Source organism: Bicyclus anynana, chromosome 23 (genome assembly GCF_947172395.1).
Source record: "Bicyclus anynana chromosome 23, ilBicAnyn1.1, whole genome shotgun sequence".
NCBI lineage: Eukaryota > Metazoa > Arthropoda > Insecta > Lepidoptera > Nymphalidae > Bicyclus > Bicyclus anynana.
The window spans coordinates 10,651,946-10,672,364 of record NC_069105.1 but is presented as its reverse complement, the minus strand read 5'-3'; the positions used below and the strand labels follow the sequence as shown (position 1 = coordinate 10,672,364).

The following is a 20,419-nucleotide window of genomic DNA, read 5'->3' as shown; positions in this document are numbered from 1 at the left end:
AAAATAATATGTTACTGCCATCTAGCGGCACATTATAGAACAACCTTGTACAAGAGACTGAATCACTGAGCGACACACACGCCAGGCGAAATAGTTCACACATAAATGTGTAAATAGACTAAGCAAACCCTTCACTTAATATTGAGTAGTGTTCACAGATGTCGCTAAAAACAGATCATTACCCTACCTTATTATCAACTTATTAATAACCCTTATGTTCTTCCTTTCAGTTTCCTTCCTGTTGTTTATGGAAAGTCATGTATAAATGCACAGTTCATTTTAAAATTGATTTCCTTTAGAAAAATCAGGATAGCTACGCGAACCACCACTTGGAATAGTTCCAGGGACCACCGGTTAAGAATCATTAACCTGTAGGTATTCATCATTGACAACAAAATTTTTATTGACAACCCACGTTCCGCTCGCTGTTGAGCACGAGTCTCCTGTCAGAATGAGAAGAGTTAAACGAATAATAATCCACACACGTAGAGAATTAAAAAATATCTCAGGTAGGTATGCAGGTTTCCTTCACCGTTTGAGACACTTGATAATTAATTTCATAAAATGCACACAACTGAAAAGTTGGAGGTGCATGCCCCGGACCGGATTCGAACCCACACCCTCCGGAATCTTTGTGAACCGTTCTTAAAATATTTAAAAACTTAAGACGCCATTTTTCTTGAATAATATTGAAAATGCTGCGTGTCGTACTGACTAGAATGTATTCGTTTTTGAATTTTATATTTGGAGCGGCTACGACACAGTCATGTTCGGTACCCTCTATCTGCCTATGATTCTTTAATCTGTAGGTATAAAGCTGTAATCATAAAAACCAAGGAACATTATAAAAGTAAAAAATGAAATGTTGAGTCAACTATTATTGTTCCAGTCAATGGTCTTATAGCGAAAAGCTTCGACCAACACCTTAGAAGCTTTCGCTTAACTGTTGGATCAAGAGTCGGATACAGAAGGCAGTGATTCTTGAGACGGCGCGTATTGTGAGGAGGTTCCTCACTCTGGAGCCCTGACCAATTGCATGGGCACTCAAATGTCCCGCAGCGGGAGGGTTATTTTTTTTATAATTTTTTAATAGTGTTTTGTATTTTATATTTATATTGACATTGTTAAAATAAGAACTAATAAATAAATGAGAGAAATACAAAATAATTCAACACGAGTAAAGTAAAATAATCTCAAAAACATTTTTATTAACAAGAGATATTTCATTCAAAACACTGAGCAAGTCTGAGCGCCCTCCACATCGAGTGGTCGGCGAAATGAGCAAACCACTTAGACGTTATAACAAACCACTTTGGAAAATATTCAAGCAAAGATATTCGAGCTTGCTTGCCTCCTTGTGTATAGGCCTTTTTTGTATCACATTGAAATGTCGTCTAATTAAGTCCATCGTAAATATTATATTTTATATTATCATATTTGTTGATCCATCTACAAAGAACTAGAACATATGATCCAGTTAGGTAGGTCCAATTTCGAGAAAGAGATGATCTGGCGAATCCAACTCGGCTGGGCTGCATTCGGGAAACTTTGCGACATCTTTTCGTCCGATATTCCTCAGTGCCTGAAGCCCCTGTCTTCGAACAGTGCGTGTTGCCAGTGATGACCTATGGTTCCGAAACTTGGTCGCTAACTATGGGCCTCATAAGAAGGCTCAGCGTCACACAGCGGGCGATGGAACGAGCTATGTTATGAGTATCTCTGCGTGATCGAATCAGAAATGAGGAGATCCGCAGAAAAATCAAAGTCACCGACATAGCTATTGACAATAATTCGTCAAAATGTATATTATTTAGATTGAATTTTTAGATCAATGGTCATATCAGGATTCGAACCTAAGACCGCTTAATCCGAAGCTGCGTAGACTAGATGAGGTGGTCAAAATCGTATTAACTCAAAACGAATGAAAATTGCTTTATTCATTTAAAACTTTTGTTCAAATAACATCGTCATGGTACGTCATGACACATTCACTATTTTTTTTACATTATTTAAAAAAAGTTATAAATAAACTTAAAATAAAAGTTACGAGGGTTCCGAATGCGCCATCCCTTGACCGAGAATTAGTAAGTATGGAGGTTGAGGTTGCAAATCTAATAATAAAGTCAGTAAATTATCTATGTATCTAAGAAATAAATATTACAATCATTTATAATGCCTTACTAACAAAAAATCTATAATTATTACAATAATAATTATGCCTTGCCACAGAAAACATATAAAAAATAAACCACATTATCACAATATTTTCATTAATTATAAAAAATATGAAATAATAATTTTTAAGTTTTTTGAATATATTTTTTATGTAAAACAATAATTTCTGAACGCAGCGCTTTCGGGGTATTGACCTTTTAAAGTTCAAAAGAGGTTACATATTATTATTAACAGCCAGTAACATTTTGCAGTTCGCCGATGAAGTTTTATTGCGCGATAAAAAAAAAGAAAACCAAAATCAAATAATATTTCGAATGTGGTCATGGAAACGAAAATAATGAAAGGTCGTGAAAAATAATAGACGGCGTCCCGAAAAAACGAAAGTTTGACGTGCGTGTGTTTTTTGTTGAGAAAATAATTGAAACACCTAACAAAATCTATGATGTTTTCCGACGAGGAAATAAAAGAGAGCAGTCTGATGCGGCCTGGAGATGAGATAATAAGGTCCGATGTTCGTTTATTTTTTGAGAAATTGCACCCGAGAAGTGCCTACCTGATTTTTTATTTTATGTTTTCGAAACGGTATAATTATATTGTTTGTAAATTTGTTATACCAGTTGTTCTCGTTGCTCTTAGAAATTATTATGTTGATTTTGCTCTAATCCGTATTTTTTAAATTTAATTGGATCCACGAACGTTTATTTTAAATTTTCAGGCTTATCTTTTGGAATTTTTAATCTTAGAATTCTCATTTTGCAATTATTTTTAAAATGACGTTGATTTGTTTATCTCTTAGTTATTCTCTCTTGAGATTTTGCAACTTAACATGGCCTGATAATGCTTTAGTTTCGATGTAAAAATACTTACGATTTACGTAAAATATTTTTTTTTGATTTGGATGTCGTTGTCGCCTGGGTTCGTCGGTATTTTTGCGGAGAATAGCGAAATAAAATAAAACTTCCGACTTCTTTAACTATTTAAAAGTATGTCATAAATCATGCAAGATGTCGACCTTTAAATTGTTTAAGTATGAGCATAGACAATGTATGTCAATCCGATGGATGTCATTTCTAGTGTGACGGCACGCCCTTAGCTTCATAGACACTATACGTATACTTTATGAATATGTTATGTGTAATGTTAAAATGCCGTGATAGCCCAGTGGATAGGACCTCAGCCCTCGATTCATAGGGCGTAGGGTCGAATCCAATCATTGGCATGCACCACCAACTTTGCATTTGTGCTTTTTACAATTTAAATATCTCGTGTCTCAAACGGTGAAGAACAAACCTCGTGAGGAAACCTGCATACCTATATAACCAACCTGCAAGAATTTTCTTAATTATCTACGTGTGTGAAGTCTGCCAATCCGCATTGGGCTAGTACGGTGTACCTACCTACCTACCTACTATATAACCTAACCCTTCTCATTCTATGAAAGCAGACTCGTGCTCAACAGTGAGCCGAATATATATGTTGTTAATGATGATGATGAGTGTAACATAATTTACATCAGAACAGGCCTTTCCTTTTAGGGGGATTTTCGGAGCTTAGACTCACCACGCTGCGTCATTGCGAGTTGGTGGGTTTAGGGTGATATTTGACGCTCACTATTATTATGTCAATGAAAATTAACGGGATGGACGGTACTTGACGACATATCGATATTTCATAGCATGACCCAGGATTCAAACCCTCAATGACGTGCATAAGGTTTTTAATTAGGTTATGCACTATAAGTAAACATTGGAAAATTCCTTGTCCAACTATGTATACTATGTAACTATGTAGGTCATAGTTTGTATTGAGTCCTCAGGGTAGGCAGTGCATTTGTGTATCTATGAAGTGCACGCTACTTACCCACCTCATAATACGGTGCCCCAATTTACTTAAAGCCGAATTTCGACTGTTAAAGCTACAAATTTGTATGTCGGGGCCCCGCGCAGACAAAAATTCAGTCGTTCTGCGTTCTGTGTTTCGCGCTCCGCTTTCTCGATAATGTCTTAGCACCACGCAGAGAGCACGCAGCGGCCTGACTGCCGGTCAGCAGGGTTGGCATAAAGTTACATGCGTTGCGCAAAACGCATGACACAGAACACAGAACGCCTGCACTTATGTCTAATAAAAAATATAACTTTTTATTTTAGCATCCACGAAGTATGCCTAATAGACAAGTTTGACAAAAAACAATTGGAGCCCCTTCTCTCGAGTAATGGAAAAAGTGATGTACGTATTTTTTGGTTGAATTTCTCTCAAATAGCATAGTAATTACAATATTATAAAACCCTTACGATCGTGATCGAATTAGGAAGACGAACCAAACTCACTGACATAGCTCAGCGAGTCGCGAAGCTGATGTGGTAATGAGCAGGCCACATAGTTCGAAGAGCCAATAGACGTTGGGGTCCCAAGGTGCTGGAATGGCGACCCCGCACCGGAAAGCGCAGTGTTTGTCGACCCCCCCACTAGCTGGACTGAGGATATAAAGCGGATTGCAGAGAGCCGCTGGATACTGGCGGCTCGAGACCATTGTGTTTGGAGTCCATACAGGATGCCTATGTTAAGCAGTGGACGTCTGTCGACTGTTAACACATTCGTTGCAGTACGAGGTCAATTGACCTCGTAAATATAGCGTCTACAAGAGTTACGAGGTCGATTGACCTCGTATCACACAACGTTTAGTACGAGGTCAAAAGACCTCGTAACGCCTCAGAGGAAAGTACAGAAAAATCAGTGCCGCAGCGAACGCGTTGAGAGTTGCATTTGCTTTTCAGTTGGAGGTACCTCGTTTATTCCGAGACGGTTTCTACCCTGAGGGCTCTGAGCAGGCGCGGTTTGCATGGACAGAAGAGGATGGTAATATCGCGTCGCTCGTGTCTGAGCCAGGATTCGGCACCACGGGGCAAACGAGCTTTGGCAAAGATCTGGATGCTGCGTTTAGTAAGGAAATCAAGGTGCGATATATAGGATGTTGCGGAGTATTTTCCATAACTTCAAGGTGTTGACAAGTCCACTTATAGGAGTCGAAATGCATAACTATTTTACTTATAGGAGTCGAAATGCATAACTATTTTACTTATAGGAGTCGAAATGCATAACTATTTTATTTTTTAACTTAAAAGGAACTTTTAATGATTCTCATACAAAGTAATTCAAATAATTTCGACTAACCATGTAACACACACCTTTATCTAAGGCTGTCGATGTCGACGAGATATTGCAACTGGTACTCCGTACTTCACCACTCACCAGTAAGCTATTTCATGATATTTATCAATGAAAAAGTTTGGCTAGGTTTTAATATAAGGATGCGATTTAAGGGACAGGGATATATTTTTAATAAATAAAAAATATACATATACAATACACATCTATATCGGCTATCTAGCCTCAAAGTAAGCATACAGAGTAGCTTGTGTTATGGGTACTAAGATAGTTGATATTATAATATTCATATACATTTTTATAATACATATAAATACTTATATAATGTAAAAATACATACAGCCACTGGAAAAATACTCATGCTCATCACACAAATATTTTCCAGTTGTGGGAATCGAATACAGGGCCCTGGATGCAGAAGGCACTGCGTCACGCATTTACAAAAGAAATATTTTTTACTCCGAAAATATTTATTTTAGAAAACATGTTCCTTAGATATTTTTAATTAATTTTCTTTAAAGAATATAACACTAGAGTTAAGGGAAATACTCGCGAGCATCCTGTATACTTCTCTTCTCTTCTGAAAACTTTTCAAATTCACTTTCAGTAAAACCACCACTCTAGAGCCGTCGGTTACTTGAGCCTCATAGCTATGCGGGATGTGAGTTGAGAAGGGAAGCTACTGGCGCCGTAATCGCAATGCAAATACGATACGCACTATTTTTTATTTTTTTTCAATCAATCAATCAATCAATCAATCAATTTATTTCTTTGCAGATACATGCATTATTTATACAGGTGGTCGGTAGATGTCTCAGACCAATTATAGAAGGACCTGTATCGCACTCATAGTCACGAACAAAATTGTCTGTCATTTTCTGAGGAAAACGAGCTTAGATTTGGTATATATCTTATACTAAACTAAGAAGAAGTAGAAGTTTTTGCCCGTTTTTTACACAATTCAATTACACAAAAAAGTATTTTACGGAGCTCTTTATCCGATGAACACGATTACAACTATTTAACACCGATTATACAGATACAGTTTTTATAATCACATTAGATCGTTGATCATATACTTTGACAGAAAAGTAACATCTAGCGAGGCAGGTCCTATACAATAATTGGTCTGAGCTTGAGCCCCATAGCTATAATATGCGGGATGTGAGTTGAGAAGGGAAGCTACTGGCGCCGTAATCGCAATGTAAATACGATGCGCACTATTTTTTATTTTTCAATGTCAGTGCTTCGAGATTGTCAGTATATAGTCCCACCGACGGATTTAGTTTCGGTTCCGGCCAAGGTTCGGCGAAATAACGGGTTTCGGCTTAGTATCGGTTTCGGCTGAAAAGCAGCCGAAACTAAAGCCGAAACCGAAACTGTGGCTGAAGCTGTCTCAATTTAAGTATAGACAAACTCCCTCCCTCCCCCCCATAGATACAATCCTGGCTCTATTACTGAAGTTTTCTACACAATTTTTTTTTTATACTGGGGATAACCCGTCACCCATCTATTGGACAGATGGATCGATGGAACTGTAATTTGATAATAATTTTCAGGAAGCCGACAAGTTTTCCATAATGGAAACCAAAAATGGATTGATTTTTGAAACGAAAGTGTGTACGGAGTCAAGTCACGTGACATCATCCACTTCTGGCGATGGGGCAACACCGGGTATGGTTTTTTTTTATTTAAGCTTGAGTTTAATAAAAACTTTGAACTTATTGAGAGACATGCCTGTGGTTTCATGTGGCTGTTTATTATAAAGACGTATGCAATTACCCTTGAAAAATATGAAATTTTTTTCGTTACCTTTATTTTTAACCGACTTCAAAAAAAGAAGGAGGTTCTCAATTCGATGCGTATGTTTTTTTTTTGGAATGTTGGTTAAGATATTAATCAATTTTAATTTTTTTTTTGTTTGAAATAGTAGGTAGTACACTTTCAGATTGGTCCTATTTAATTTTCGTACAATTGATTTTACTATTTTTAATGTGTCCTAGCAAATTAGTAAAAATTTTAATTTTTCTTTTTTTTTAACCCAGATAAGCCTGAAACTATTTTTGTCTTAGAAAGTTGTGATTTTTTTATATATTCTTAATTATTACCTCAGTATTTCAGGAAAAATAATAAAAAAAATTATTGTCCCTCGGAAAAGCTGGAAAATGACATCCCATATATGGGTCGGTCGGCAAAACATATACTATTTACTATTAAGTATTGAACAACGTATGTAGGCATAAATAAAATACTTTTTATTGCATAAAAGTATTATTTATTATTGTTTTAGTAAGATTTAAGTTTTTGCGACAATTTTATACTGAATGGTAACTAAGAAAACACTCTTTAGGATGCAAACATATATTACACTTCACGCAAATATAATTGCAGTTTCTTTTACATACTTTGCATTTCAGAATCTTGCTATCATAGCTTATTAGGTGACCGATGTTGTCATGTCGTACATTTTCAAGGTGACCTTTAGGTGCAGGAAAAGGTCCACGTTTTTCACACCTTCTGTATGTTTCCAATAAGGCTCTTGTAACAGATCTGCGAAAACCCAGGTTGATCACCTGATTTCTCCACCATCAACACAAAACATTTACCAAGAATTATGCAGCGCCATATCAACACTATGACAAAATAACCGGTCGCTTTCATGTTTCTATTTTTCAGTTCGTGTAAAAGAGGGATAGATGTGAAATAATTATCAAAGAAAAGATGAAAAGTATTGTTAGGGTACATGTTTTGAAGAGTATTGCCACCAAGTTCAAATTTCTTGTAAACAGCTGGTAGTTGTGTGGACTGCCTTTGGTAAGGATCAAACCAAATTACATACCCTAAACGAGTAGCCCCAATCCAATATTTGTATCCCCATCTAATTGGCTTACCCCTGATGAACTGTTTACAACTATGACCGCCGTAGTAAGGAATCATAACCTCGTCAATGCATCTCTTCAACGGGTGCGTTTTCTTGAAAAACAGCATTTAGCAAGCTAAATAAAGGCCGCATTTTAGCATATTTATCACTTTCGGTCAGAATCAATGAGTTGTCACTACAGTGCAAATGGTTTGATGTATGTAAATCTGTCACGAGATAGAGATTGGTTCACAAGAGAAAATTCACAATCGGAAGAGTTTTCTTGGCAAGCATACGTATCTATTATAAAGTAATATTCCAATAAAAGATTTCATTTCACTGGTAGTAACATTGCCTGGTTTGTTTTTTTGAGAAGCATACAAATTGGTATATTCCACAAGTATATTTATAACTTCGACATTATATAATTGGTCATAATAGTTTATCGGAGAACGTAACATATTTCTGGGGCCTTCTAAGGGCTGGAAACTAGGAAAATCATTTGGTCCATGTCGATTCCTCCATTCGTATGTTTTGTTTTGCACTGATGGAGGACGAATTACTGTATCTTCTAGTTCGGCAGATGTAAATGGCCTTGGCTATTGAAGCGGCTGTTCAATGCGAGATCTTTTTTGTAAACTAGCCAAAGAAATCTCATCTTCACTCTCCGATTCAGAATCAATCTGATTGGCATAAATAGCTTCAGCAGGTGCACGTAAAATTGAATCAGGCAGGTTATGTATAACAATATTATCCTCTTCTCCTGAATCTTCATCAGTAACCGCAGTATTAGCGTTATCTGGTGGTTCAAATGTTTATGCATTCTGGGACCGGGCTATCATCATTCTCTAACTCGTTCAAAATTTCGTGTACTGATAAAGGTTTTGATCTAAAACAGAAAAAAACAAAATATTCAGTCAAAACTTTTAATGTATTATGGTTGTGCCGACAGACCCATACATGGGTTCATAAAATTTGCGGCCATATAAAAGCGACAAAAAGTTAGGTTTTTATTATTTTATTTTTAACATAAATACTGAAATGTTACATAGTTTCTATTTTTACTTCTATATTTTTAAAATTATAACAATTAGTATATTATAAACTTACCTTTTTGAGGACATGTTTTACAATATCCAATAAAAATATATTCAATCACGTGAAACACCAAGAAAATAATTAATTCACTGCGTTACTTGTCACTACAATTAACAGGTATCTACTAAAGGTTCTAAAAAAATGTGTAACTTGGTTTAAATAAATCAAATAATGAGGGTAGATTTTTTTATTCTTACGAACCCATGTATGGGTCGCTAGGTTTATCTGGGTTATCCTAAAAGTTTATGATTTAATCGGCTTTAGTTAATGCATCACTATGTTGGCACCGCTTTCAAAGTGATCAGAAGGTAGTACATACGATGCTATTTTTCGCTTTTTAGTTTATTTTTGTGATTTTGAAGTCGGTTCAATTTTTTTTTTGTTAAAAAGATTTTGTTATTTCTGACATCAACCAACCAAACAGGTCATTAATGATCTTATTATGATGATTATATATATATATATATATATATAGATATATATATATATATATATATATATATTTGCCTGTAGTTGTACTTATACCGTTACAGGCCTTTAAACCTGCATTATTATTTACATACTTACAGACAATGATGTTAAATACTCTTAGATGTGTTACTAGGTCATGAAAAATGAGGCGCTCAAAAGAGGAAATTTCCACATCTTAATGTTAGTTGTGGTCAACAAAGAACGTCATTTTAACAAATAATATCTAAATATTGGCTACAATTTCGTATTGTGTGTTCAGGAAGTGTAAAAACTATATATATTTACATAAATAATGGAATAAAAGACAAAATTGTTCATGTGTGCACTCATGAATATTATTTAAACGGGTACATACCACGATAAAACGACGAGATTTTTAATGTCGATATTTCGACCCAGTTGCATGGATCGTGGTCACGTGGTCGTTTTATTGTGGTATGTACCCGTTTAAATAATATTCATAACTAGCTGACACCGCGCGGTTTCACCCGAGTGGTTCCCGTTCCAGTAGAAATACGCATATAGCTAGGCTTTAGACATAAAATATAGCCTATAGCCTTTCTCGATAAATGGGCTATCTAACACTGAAAAAATTTTTCAAATCGGACCAGTAGTTTCTGAGATTAGCGTGTTCAAACAACCACGAAATTAGTTTAAAATCATTAATTTATGTGTGCACTCAGTTTTGTAGCCTATTATTCGGATCACTTTTTGCGGTTATTTTGTAGGGACGTAACCGATCTATTTTATAAAATCATCATTGCTTACAGGTATGTCTTCCAATCAACCCAAAAGTCGCGTCATTTGTAAGGTGGACAAAACAGATCCACGTTCGAGGTACCACTACGTTAAGTACATCAAACGCCATGGAAGAACGGTCAAATTGTGGGAATGTGGGATGTGTAAGTGTGATTCCAATAGGTAGTTGACTCGTATCAAATCTATACTAATATTATAAAGCTGAAAAGTTTGTTGTTTGTTTGATTGAACGCGCTAATCTCAGGAACTACTGGTCCGATCTGAAAAATTATTTCAGTGTTAGATAGCCCATTTATCGAGGAAGGCTATAGGCTATATATTATCCCCATAGCCCTACGGAAACGGGAATCGCGCGGGTGAAACCGCGCGGCGTCAGCTAGTTGAATATAAACAATATTAATTTCGTGTAGTACATGGAATATGGGTCCGAAATATATCAATAGGCAATTAATAAAAGTTAAGTTCTTTTAAAAACCTAATTTAAATATCACGTATTTTTTCAAAATTTCCAAACGTCAAAAACGCTGTCTTCCATTTTGTGACGTCACTAACATGATGTACTAAACGTCGAACTAATTGTTAATGTTTTTGTGAAACGCTCCATTTGTATGGGATTTATTGTAGTGACGTCATGAAACAGTTGGAATATAAACTGGCTAGCTCGTATTGTCAAAAACATATTTAAAAATAAAAACTAATATTTTTAAATATTTTCGTCTCAAAAAATTATGTTTTTTTTTTAGTCTAGTAGAACGATAATAACTAACTATTTAAGAACATTTAAAAAAAGTGTCAACTGGTCTATTATAACATCAAAAAAATCGAAACAGTCCGGAAGTACTGTTCAGCACGGCTATTCTCTAACGATGTTTTGTGTAACTCGCAAGGGCGAGTTTCGAATTCATCGCTATCTTTCTCATTATACAGGATGTCCCGTAATTAATGGATAATACGTAAAATGGTACATACATCATCTAATTATCTAAAACTAATTTGAATAGTTTTCCGAAAATCCCTAGGGTGACCAAGTTATATTTTTTTTCGTATTTCAAACTTTTCTATCTAGAATCAGTTTTTTCAATACTGTAGCTGCTGTAATTATGTTTGTTTTTTAAGATCTGATTTTTGTTAAATGTTACAAAATAAATTACCAACGCACATTAATACTATTTTTATAAATAATGTTTTATTTGTTTTGTAGAAGAAGCTTTGAATTTTTATAATAATATATTTACAATAATTATTTTTCTTTCATAAACATGAAATTTAAAAAAATTGTCCTGTAAAAAAAATGTATGGGACTGAAGTGTATACTATCATTTTAAAAACTACCCTACAGAATAGCCCTCCTGCTGTCCTGCAGTTTGACAAGTACTTACTGTACATCTCGACAGTGCTAGTTTCGAATTAAACTCCCTCTCTCATCTATCTATCCATCCATCTATCTATATATCTATCTATCTATCTATCTATCTATTTATCTACCTATCTGTCTATCTATCTGCCTGTCTATCTCTCTGTATATATGTCTCTGCTGTCTGTCTGTCTGTCTGTCTGTCTGTCTGTCTGTCTGTCTGTCTGTCTGTCTGTCTGTCTGTCTGTCTGGCGGAAAATTGCCAGCTTATCAGTGTTTTATAGGATATATTTTGGAGAGTGTACTCAGGAGATTTTCGACGCCATACTACCTTCGCCTTTTTACCATCTCACCGCAAGACATCGAGTGGGTTTTCATCCCTATGTTGTAGATGTCCCTAGGGCCCGTACAAAACGCTTCGCATTTTCCTTTTTATCATACGCACGGTTAGGGTTTGGAATACCCTTCCCAAGTCTGTGTTTCCTGAATTTTATAACTTGGGTATCTTCAAAACGAGAGTGAATATGCACCGTCTAGGCAAACTTAACCCATCTTAGACTATATCTACACCATCAGGTTAGATCATGGTCGAACGCGAGCCTATTTGGATTAATAAAAAATCTATATGTCTATCTATCTATCTATCTATCTATCTATCTATCTATCTATATCTCTCTCTCTCTCTCTCTCTCTCTCTCTCTCTCTCTCTCTCTCTTTCTATATAGACACTATCTTTAGGTGGAAGAGAGTTCCAGCACCAGTATACGCTGCTGCGCCACCTGCCGACGCACACGGACGAGAGGAACTTCCACTGCGACGCGTGCTCCAAGAGTTTCCGGCAACTGTCCACGTTGAGTCAGCACCGCGCCATACACTCCGCTGAGAGGCCGTACTCTTGCGAGGTATGTACCTTTTTAACCGACTTCAAAAAAGGAGTAGGTTATCAATTCGATGCGTATGTTTTTTTTTAATGTTTGTTACCTCATAACTTCGTTATTTATTAATCAATTTTCAAATTTTTTTTTTGAAAGAGTATACTTCCATTTAATTTTCACCAAGTCGGTTCAGTAGTTTTGTGTTACGAGTAAAATGAAAATACCTGAAAAAAAATAAACAAAATTGCTTATCTCATACTGTGGCGTTTACGGTTACATTAAAAACAGAAAAATAAAATCTGTTTATCAAAAAAATTTAACCAACTTCAGTACTCTTAAAAGTGAAAAATAACATCGTTCCTATGTCCCTTCGTTCCATGTCAGTATGAATTCGGTCCCAAAAAAAAAACTTTAAGATTGTATTTGACAATTATGACATAAGCCGGTTAGCCTCCTATGCGGTTTTAGATCACGAGAGATTCAAATCATTTGAGTTTTATATTAGACCCAAACTTGGTGTGCCAATTTATCAACAAACAAATCTATACTCTATACTAATATTATAAAGAGGTAAAGTTTGTAAGTTTGTAAGTTTGTCACATTTTTTAAATGGGGTAATCTTCGGAACTACTGGTCCGATTTTAAAATTTCTTGCACCAGTAGAATGCTACATTATCGAGGAGTGCTATAGGCTATATTTTATATTAGTATCATATATATTAGCCGAGTTATCACAGTTTTTGTCATACAGGTCGGACTAAAAATCCTCTTAAACAGACTTATTCGCATGCGCTGCCTTAACTATTGTGTAAAATTGAAATTAATGTATGGAGACTTTATGTATCTTTAAAAGTTCTACTAAAAAGTCCGCGACACCATATATCTATCTTCTATATATTAGCAGATATAGTACCTTTTGTGTTTTAAAAATTATTAATTTCATATACTTAGGTTTACGGCATTATTTATACAACTAAACTTTAATCCTTATTAAAATAAATTATTTAATAATCACAAGGATATTATGGAGATAAGATTTGCCCTTTACAGTATGTTAATTACTTAAATAGTTTCAGAGATAATACAAAATTTCTAAAAGACGCAGAAATTCCGCTATATGACGCCCGGCGCTTTCATTTACGTAGTTCCCGTTCCCGTGTGAATATGGAGATCAAACATAGCATATGACACTCGCAAATAACGTAGCTTTCTATTGGTAAAACAATTTTCCAAATCGGTCCAGTAGATCCAGAGATTACCTCCTACAACCACACGAACTTTACCTCTTTATATTATTAGCATAGAAGTCTCTATTTCTCTTGGTCACTCTCGAAGGACTGGACCGATTTTGCTAAGGGTAGGAGTAAGATAGAGAAGTTACAGGGTAGGGTAGGGTACGGGTAGGTAAGCGTAGGGGTAGTGTAGGGGTAGGGTAGGTTTCGGGCCGGGTTACTCAATCATTGTATCAACTTACAAACTTTACCTCTTTATAATATTAGTATAGATTAGTATAGACATATTAGTATAGATTATGTAAAGGTTTTTTTTTAAATGTTATTCAAAAGATTGTTTTAAGCTTCGGTTTTTAATTAATTTAAGAACAAGTTAATTAAAATTATAATTAGGTGTAAAATTACTAGCAATTTATGGCGTCATATACAGAGTGTCCCAAATATCAACGTCAAGCCGGAAACGGTCAATAAGACTAGTTAAAGAAAGAAAAGCTATTAGAAAATATGAAAAAAATCCGAGTCGTGTACTTTTACAGGACTTGAAAGATCATCACAGGCTGTCAATTTTCAAGATTTATTTTTGAATCTTTATAACTTCAGAAGTACCTACACGACTCAGATTTTTTTTCATATTTTTCTAATAGCTGCCATGACTTGTCCTTTTGCCCGTTTCCGGCTTGACGTTGATTTTTGGGACACCCCTATATAACTTTGCACATCGAAATTGGCTTCAAGAGATCAGACCATGGTCAGACTATAAAAATTTTGTTTTTCTTATTCCAAGTTGGTATGTAGTGAATGTTTCTCATTTTATGCAGGTTTGCGAAAAAACGTTTAACCGTGTCTCCACCCTCATATCCCATCGCAAGACCCACTCCGACGACAAACCCTACAAGTGCCACATTTGTCCCAAAGGATTCCATCAGAAAGGTTTTTCTTTTCATATCCTATAGGTATACATTCCCTTCCTTGACCTTCTAACCTGATCCAGCCAAATTAGTCTTGATAAGTTTTGCAATATGCCAATACTTTGAAGTTCCTTAATCTGAAGAGCCGATGGACGTTGGGGTCCCAAGGTACTGGAATGGCACCGGAAAGCGCAGTGTTGGTCGACCACTAGTTGGACCGACGACATCAAGCCGATGGATGCTGGCGGCTCGAGACCGTTATGCTTGTCAGTCCATGCAAAAGGCCTATGTCCAGCTGTGGACGTCCATCGGCTGTTAAAATGCTGATGATGAAATTGTATTTGTAATTATATATTTTTTATCAAAATCAATTAAATTAATAGACTAGAGGTATGCACTGTGTTTCTTCTATTCTCATATTATCCGTTTTTGTTGTTAATTCCCAGGCAACCTCCGAAACCATCTTTTCACTCACACCAACGCTCGTCCGTATCGGTGCAACATTTGTATGAAGGGCTTCAACCAGCAGTCGAATCTAGTTTGCCACAAACAAAAGGTATGCTTCATATTCAGCTGAGACTGTGATAGTCTGGACCCTTGAGATCTTTTAACTTTCAAAGCTACGAACACATTATTTTCATTATTAATATTATGACCGATTTTGCTCAAAGATTCGCGAAGCTGAACTGGCAATGAGCGGGCACGTAGTTCAAAGAGCCGATGGATGTTGGGGTATCAAGGTGCTGGAATGACGGCCTCGCACTAGAAAACGCAGTGTTGGTTGACCCCCCCACCAGGTAGACTAACGACATCAAGAGAGTCGCAGTGATTCGCTGGACGCAGGTGGCTCAGTATCGTGATGTTTGGACGTCCCTACAAAAGACTTATTTTCTGCAGTGGACGTCCATCGGCTTATATGATGACGATATAAGATGTATGGTCTGTTTTTATACTTTGGTGCCTGTTGTAGTTTGCATGTTCCATTTCAGGCACATCCAGATGAAAACAGCACCGCCACGGTAGGAAAGAATAGAACAACACCCCGTATCGCTCCACCACCAACCCTGGTGAAGAAACCGGAAAGTTCTTCGAGGTATTCATTGTGGACTATTTAAACGTCTAACCAATTTTAGTCGTGTTCCTCACATACCTATGAGGGTCGTTCCACACTTGACTTTCAGTTTTATTGTGTCATGCCATTGTGTCATGCCATTCTATAGCTTGGCAACTTCGTCCGTAACACTTCCGATGCGAGAGCTGGCCGGGGGGCGTGTAGCGATGAATGAGAAATCCACGACTGATGCACTTCACTTCTCCGCACGCACGATCACACCCGCGCAGTCTTTCCCCCCGTCGCCCGCATATCATGGGAGTGTCACCAACGAACTTGCCAGACTATACCCGGCCACCCGGAGAGCAATGTAGGTCGTGGAGTCAAATGTGTCGATCATAAACGACAAAGGACTTTGTTATACAGAGTGTCCCGAAAATATTACGACATACTTTACAAGGTGATAAGTGACATCAAGGCTTACTAAAATAACGCAATATATGTTAGCTGAAATTTTATGACTGCATTGAAGGTAGGGATTTTTGTATTTTGTACTAAAAAAATATAACTTAAAAACCATAAAATTTCGGCTAACATGTACTGCGTTATTTAAGTAGACAGCTATCACCCTGAAGAGTATGTCGTAATATTCACGGGACATTCTGTATAATAGCATGTGTAGAGTATTGTATTTATATATGAAAAAAAATGATTTCTTACAAATTTTCGATTCCAGAACACAATCCGAACAATGTGAAGTGACATCATCAATGGGACCACCAATAGAATCTACATCGTACAACCAATCCCGATGGGAGATTAAAACCGAGCAAGGAGATTTGTGGGGCGACGGTCCATGGAGAAGCAATGGTGTGGTCGTAGATGCTATAAATACTTACCATATGGGAGTGGCGCTAGCGACCAGACAGACTCCATTCGCTTTGCTGAAGTCTGATAACGGTGCACCAGTTCTCGTGAAAGTCATTGATGCGAAGCTTCCGGGCGGCAAACAGGTTAGTTCCACTTTGAAACAAAGTTTGTTAACTCTATTGACGCTTTAGGTAATTTTAGAAACTTTATATGTTTTATATTAAGGAAACTTGTGTATGTTCTCTATCTTGAAATTACCTTTTATTAATGTTGGTATTTAAAACTTTCTCGTTGGCCTATTAAATAGCTTGCGATGTAGTACCTGAGCTCCAGGTTAGATTCTAGATAATAGTTCTTCTAGAAAGTAATTGTTAAAGTTGGTATGTAGGAAGCTTTTGTTGGTCCAGTAGTTCGCCTACTTTGCGGATGAAAATATTGAGCATTTCTTTCTTCTAAGAAGTTGTCAGTATTAGTCAAGCATTCGGTATGTTGTTTCTGTTTGACCGTGGTGCTTTCATTACAATTCCCTGTACCTAGATTACTACCCAAAACTCGTCTACCCGCAATGAAGCTGAACTGAAAGTTGAACCCCTTACAGTATGATGATGTAAAACTTATAATTGTGCATTATGGTGATCGCCAAATCTATGATTTTAACAAATTCTAGAAACATTTTCAGCCTATTTTGTAATTCTAGAATGTTTTTAGATGCTAGTGCCAGCAACAGCGGAAGATCTGAGAGTTGGAGGGAAAATAATTTTGGGCAGCGAAGAAAATCTCAACAAGGCTCAGGTATTTTGGTTCTACAAACTTTCTTCAATAATTACTATATCCTATATCTATATATACCTAATCTTCAAAGTTTTAGAAAGTCATTAATTACAAATTGAAAACGCATCAACAACTTTTTTCTGGATACTAATAATGTCAAAGATAGGTTTTTCAAAGAAGATGCCCTGTTGATTTGGAAAAGCACAAATACTAAAGTAAAGTAAAAAACATTTATGTAACATTAGCTAATTTGTAATTGATCAGTTTTCCGTCTGTGTCTCATTCGTCCAGTGGTAAAACGGGCTACGAAAATTGAGATTTTCAACCAAGAAATTTTTAGTAGCAGCCTACAGTTAGTGGTCTTATTACTTCTTATCTCGGGGAGCATACGGATGTTAATGATGAAGAACCGTAGGTCATTAAATCGTGATCATCCAAACCTAGATGAGTCTAAGCTTTAAATTTAATCTTTTACTACAAGAGGTCTGGCCCTTTACATACTCGCTTGATGATAACACTATTTCGTAAGTTAGGGCCCGTTTTTCACATGAGATGGCTATTTCCTATTTACTCTTGCATTGAAGAAGCTCTATTCGATCGTGGCCAATATTCAAACGTCGGCAATCAACCAAAGTTTAGCACAACTTAGCATTTGGAATTTGTTATTGTTTCCCCTTGTCTTTCACAGGAAATAGACGTGGAGTCAATTCCTGACGCCAGCGGTGCGGTTCAGATTCGAGTCCCCGTGGTAGCGACCGTGGTGCCGAAGATCAGACCTGGTGGAGGACTGCTTCTGTCTGTCGAGGAGCCGCACTATGAGTACCTCACGACTGCTTCTAATGGTCAGTAAAATAATAGCCAAAGAGTTTGTCTACTGAAAGTAGACTGTAATGGGCCGGAAAATAAAAAAAAAATCTAATAAATTTTGTTATTCCAATGTTTGCACTATAATTTTGGGAATGCTCTGCAGTTTTTTTTTTAAATTTGCCGGGTGACTTCAGACTCTGTCATTAGTCAAACTCTACTTGTTGTTCAATGTAGGTTACATTTTTTGACGGCCTGGCGTGGCGCAGTGGTATGCGCGGTGGATTTACAAGACGGAGGTCCTGGGTTCGATCCCCAGCTGGGCCAATTAAGGTTTTCTTAATTGGTCTGGCTGGTGGGAGGCTTTGGCCGTGTCTAGTTACCACCCTACCGACAAAGACGTACCGCCAAGCGATTTAGCGATCCGGTACGATGTCGTGTGGAAACCGAAAGGGGTGTGGATTTTTATCCTCCTCCTATCAAGTTAGCCCGCTTCCATCATAGATTGCATCATCATTTACCATCAGGTGAGATTGCAGTCCAGCGCTAACTTGTAAAGAATAAAAATAATCGGCTCATAATGATGATGATGAATGATCAAATATGTATTTCCAGGTGATGAAGTAAAAGCTGGTCCATGCTCCAGCAGTTCCTGCACACCATCTACTGCTGTGGCTCAGCTGCCGGAATGCTCACCACGTATTAAAGTCAGTGGGTTCGATGCCCCACCCGACGAACAAGTCTTAAGACCTGGTAAGATAAGAGTAAGATTAGATGACTAGTTAGCTCTATAGCTTAGTTTATTTATATAAACCTTGGCTTAGTTTGTTGTGGGCTCTTCTCGGACCAAGGCGCGTTTGGAACCCTCGTAACTTTAATTTTAAGTTTTTGAATGATTATTATCACCATTATCTTGAGTTTAATATTATTACCTGACGTTTCGAAAGAGCTTGTAAACTAAGCCTATTTGAAATAAATGAATTTTGACTTTGACTTTGACTTTGACTTATGGTTTTTTTTGCCGAATCAAATAATTTCCCTTATTATGGCGATGCGCTCGCCAAATTTGAAAAAATCATTAAAACAAATTTTAAAAACACGCAATTTCATAATTTGAACATAATGAATTAAAATGAACAAGATTGACCGTGTTCTTCATTCAAATCCTCTGGAAACTTAACAAAGGTTTGTAACTCAATAAACTTGTTAAATAAAGTAGTCTCTATTACATTAAAAATAAGTTTTAAGTCGATTGGGGAGTAGGCGCTTAGGCACCGCGCGGTGCTCACGTGCAAATCACCGTGACGTAAGCAGCGGCGCCGAAGCGTCGCGCAGAGATCAAGGACACAGTATACAATAGTCAAGGAGCTACTACCATTAAATGTTGTTGTGTTCAGGTATATGCAGCTCGCCCCCGCCGGCGCCGTCGCCGCCGCCTCTGGACTTCATCTCCCTGGACCTGTTCGATCCTATGGGATGCATCCCCTTGGGTGAGATTGACTTGACAATAAAATAACATTGCTATCAACCCATATTCGGCTCACTGCTGAGCTCGAGTCTCCTCTCAGAATGAGAGGGGTTAGGCCAATAGTCCATCACGCTGGCCCAATGCGGATTGGCAGACTTCACACACGCAGAGAATTAAGATAATTCTCTGGTATGCAGGTTTCCTCACGATGTTTTCCTTCACCGTTAGAGACACGTGATATTTAATTTCTTAAAATGCACACAACTGAAAAGTTGGGGGTGCATGCCCCGGACCGGATTCGAACCTCCGGAATCGGAGGCAGAGGTTATATCCACTGAGCTATCACGGCTCAAAAAAAAAAAATAACATTAAGCCTGAATATGTCACAATAAAAGAGCCAAACTATTAGACTAGAAGAATTTTCCTTTCTCTACATGGATCTTTACTATTCAATTTATTTGACCAGGTCCTCAGATAACGACTGTGGACAGCATAGATCAATCTCTTGCGTCTGATGACTCTGATATATTTAATGGGAAATTTGAGGTAATTAGTCAC

The 20,419-nt window shown here is 37.0% G+C and overlaps 1 protein-coding gene across 1 annotated transcript; it reads left to right on the top strand.

Moving 5' to 3' along the window:
• Nucleotides 1-2,459: 2,459 nt before the first annotated feature.
• LOC112049872 (zinc finger protein 394-like) lies at nt 2,460-20,127 on the top strand. The gene is made up of 14 exons (XM_052888573.1): nt 2,460-2,679; nt 4,323-4,401; nt 4,950-5,129; nt 6,900-7,014; nt 10,540-10,671; nt 12,621-12,784; nt 14,808-14,919; nt 15,344-15,453; nt 15,887-15,990; nt 16,685-16,961; nt 17,527-17,610; nt 18,278-18,431; nt 19,009-19,146; nt 19,791-20,127. Exons 1-14 carry the CDS (start codon nt 2,615-2,617, stop codon nt 19,907-19,909), a joined length of 1,833 nt encoding a protein of 610 aa, XP_052744533.1. The 5' UTR covers nt 2,460-2,614; the 3' UTR covers nt 19,910-20,127.
• Nucleotides 20,128-20,419: the final 292 nt, after the last annotated feature.

Coding starts and splice junctions, on each gene's coding strand:
- LOC112049872 (XM_052888573.1), top strand. CDS start 2,615: ATGATGTTTTCCGACGAGGAAATAAAAGAGAGCAGTCTGATGCGGCCT. Junction 4,402..4,949: donor CGAGTAATGGAAAAAGTGAT/GTACGTATTTTT, acceptor TTTGCTTTTCAG/TTGGAGGTACCTCGTTTATT. Junction 5,130..6,899: donor CGTTTAGTAAGGAAATCAAG/GTGCGATATATA, acceptor AATAATTTTCAG/GAAGCCGACAAGTTTTCCAT.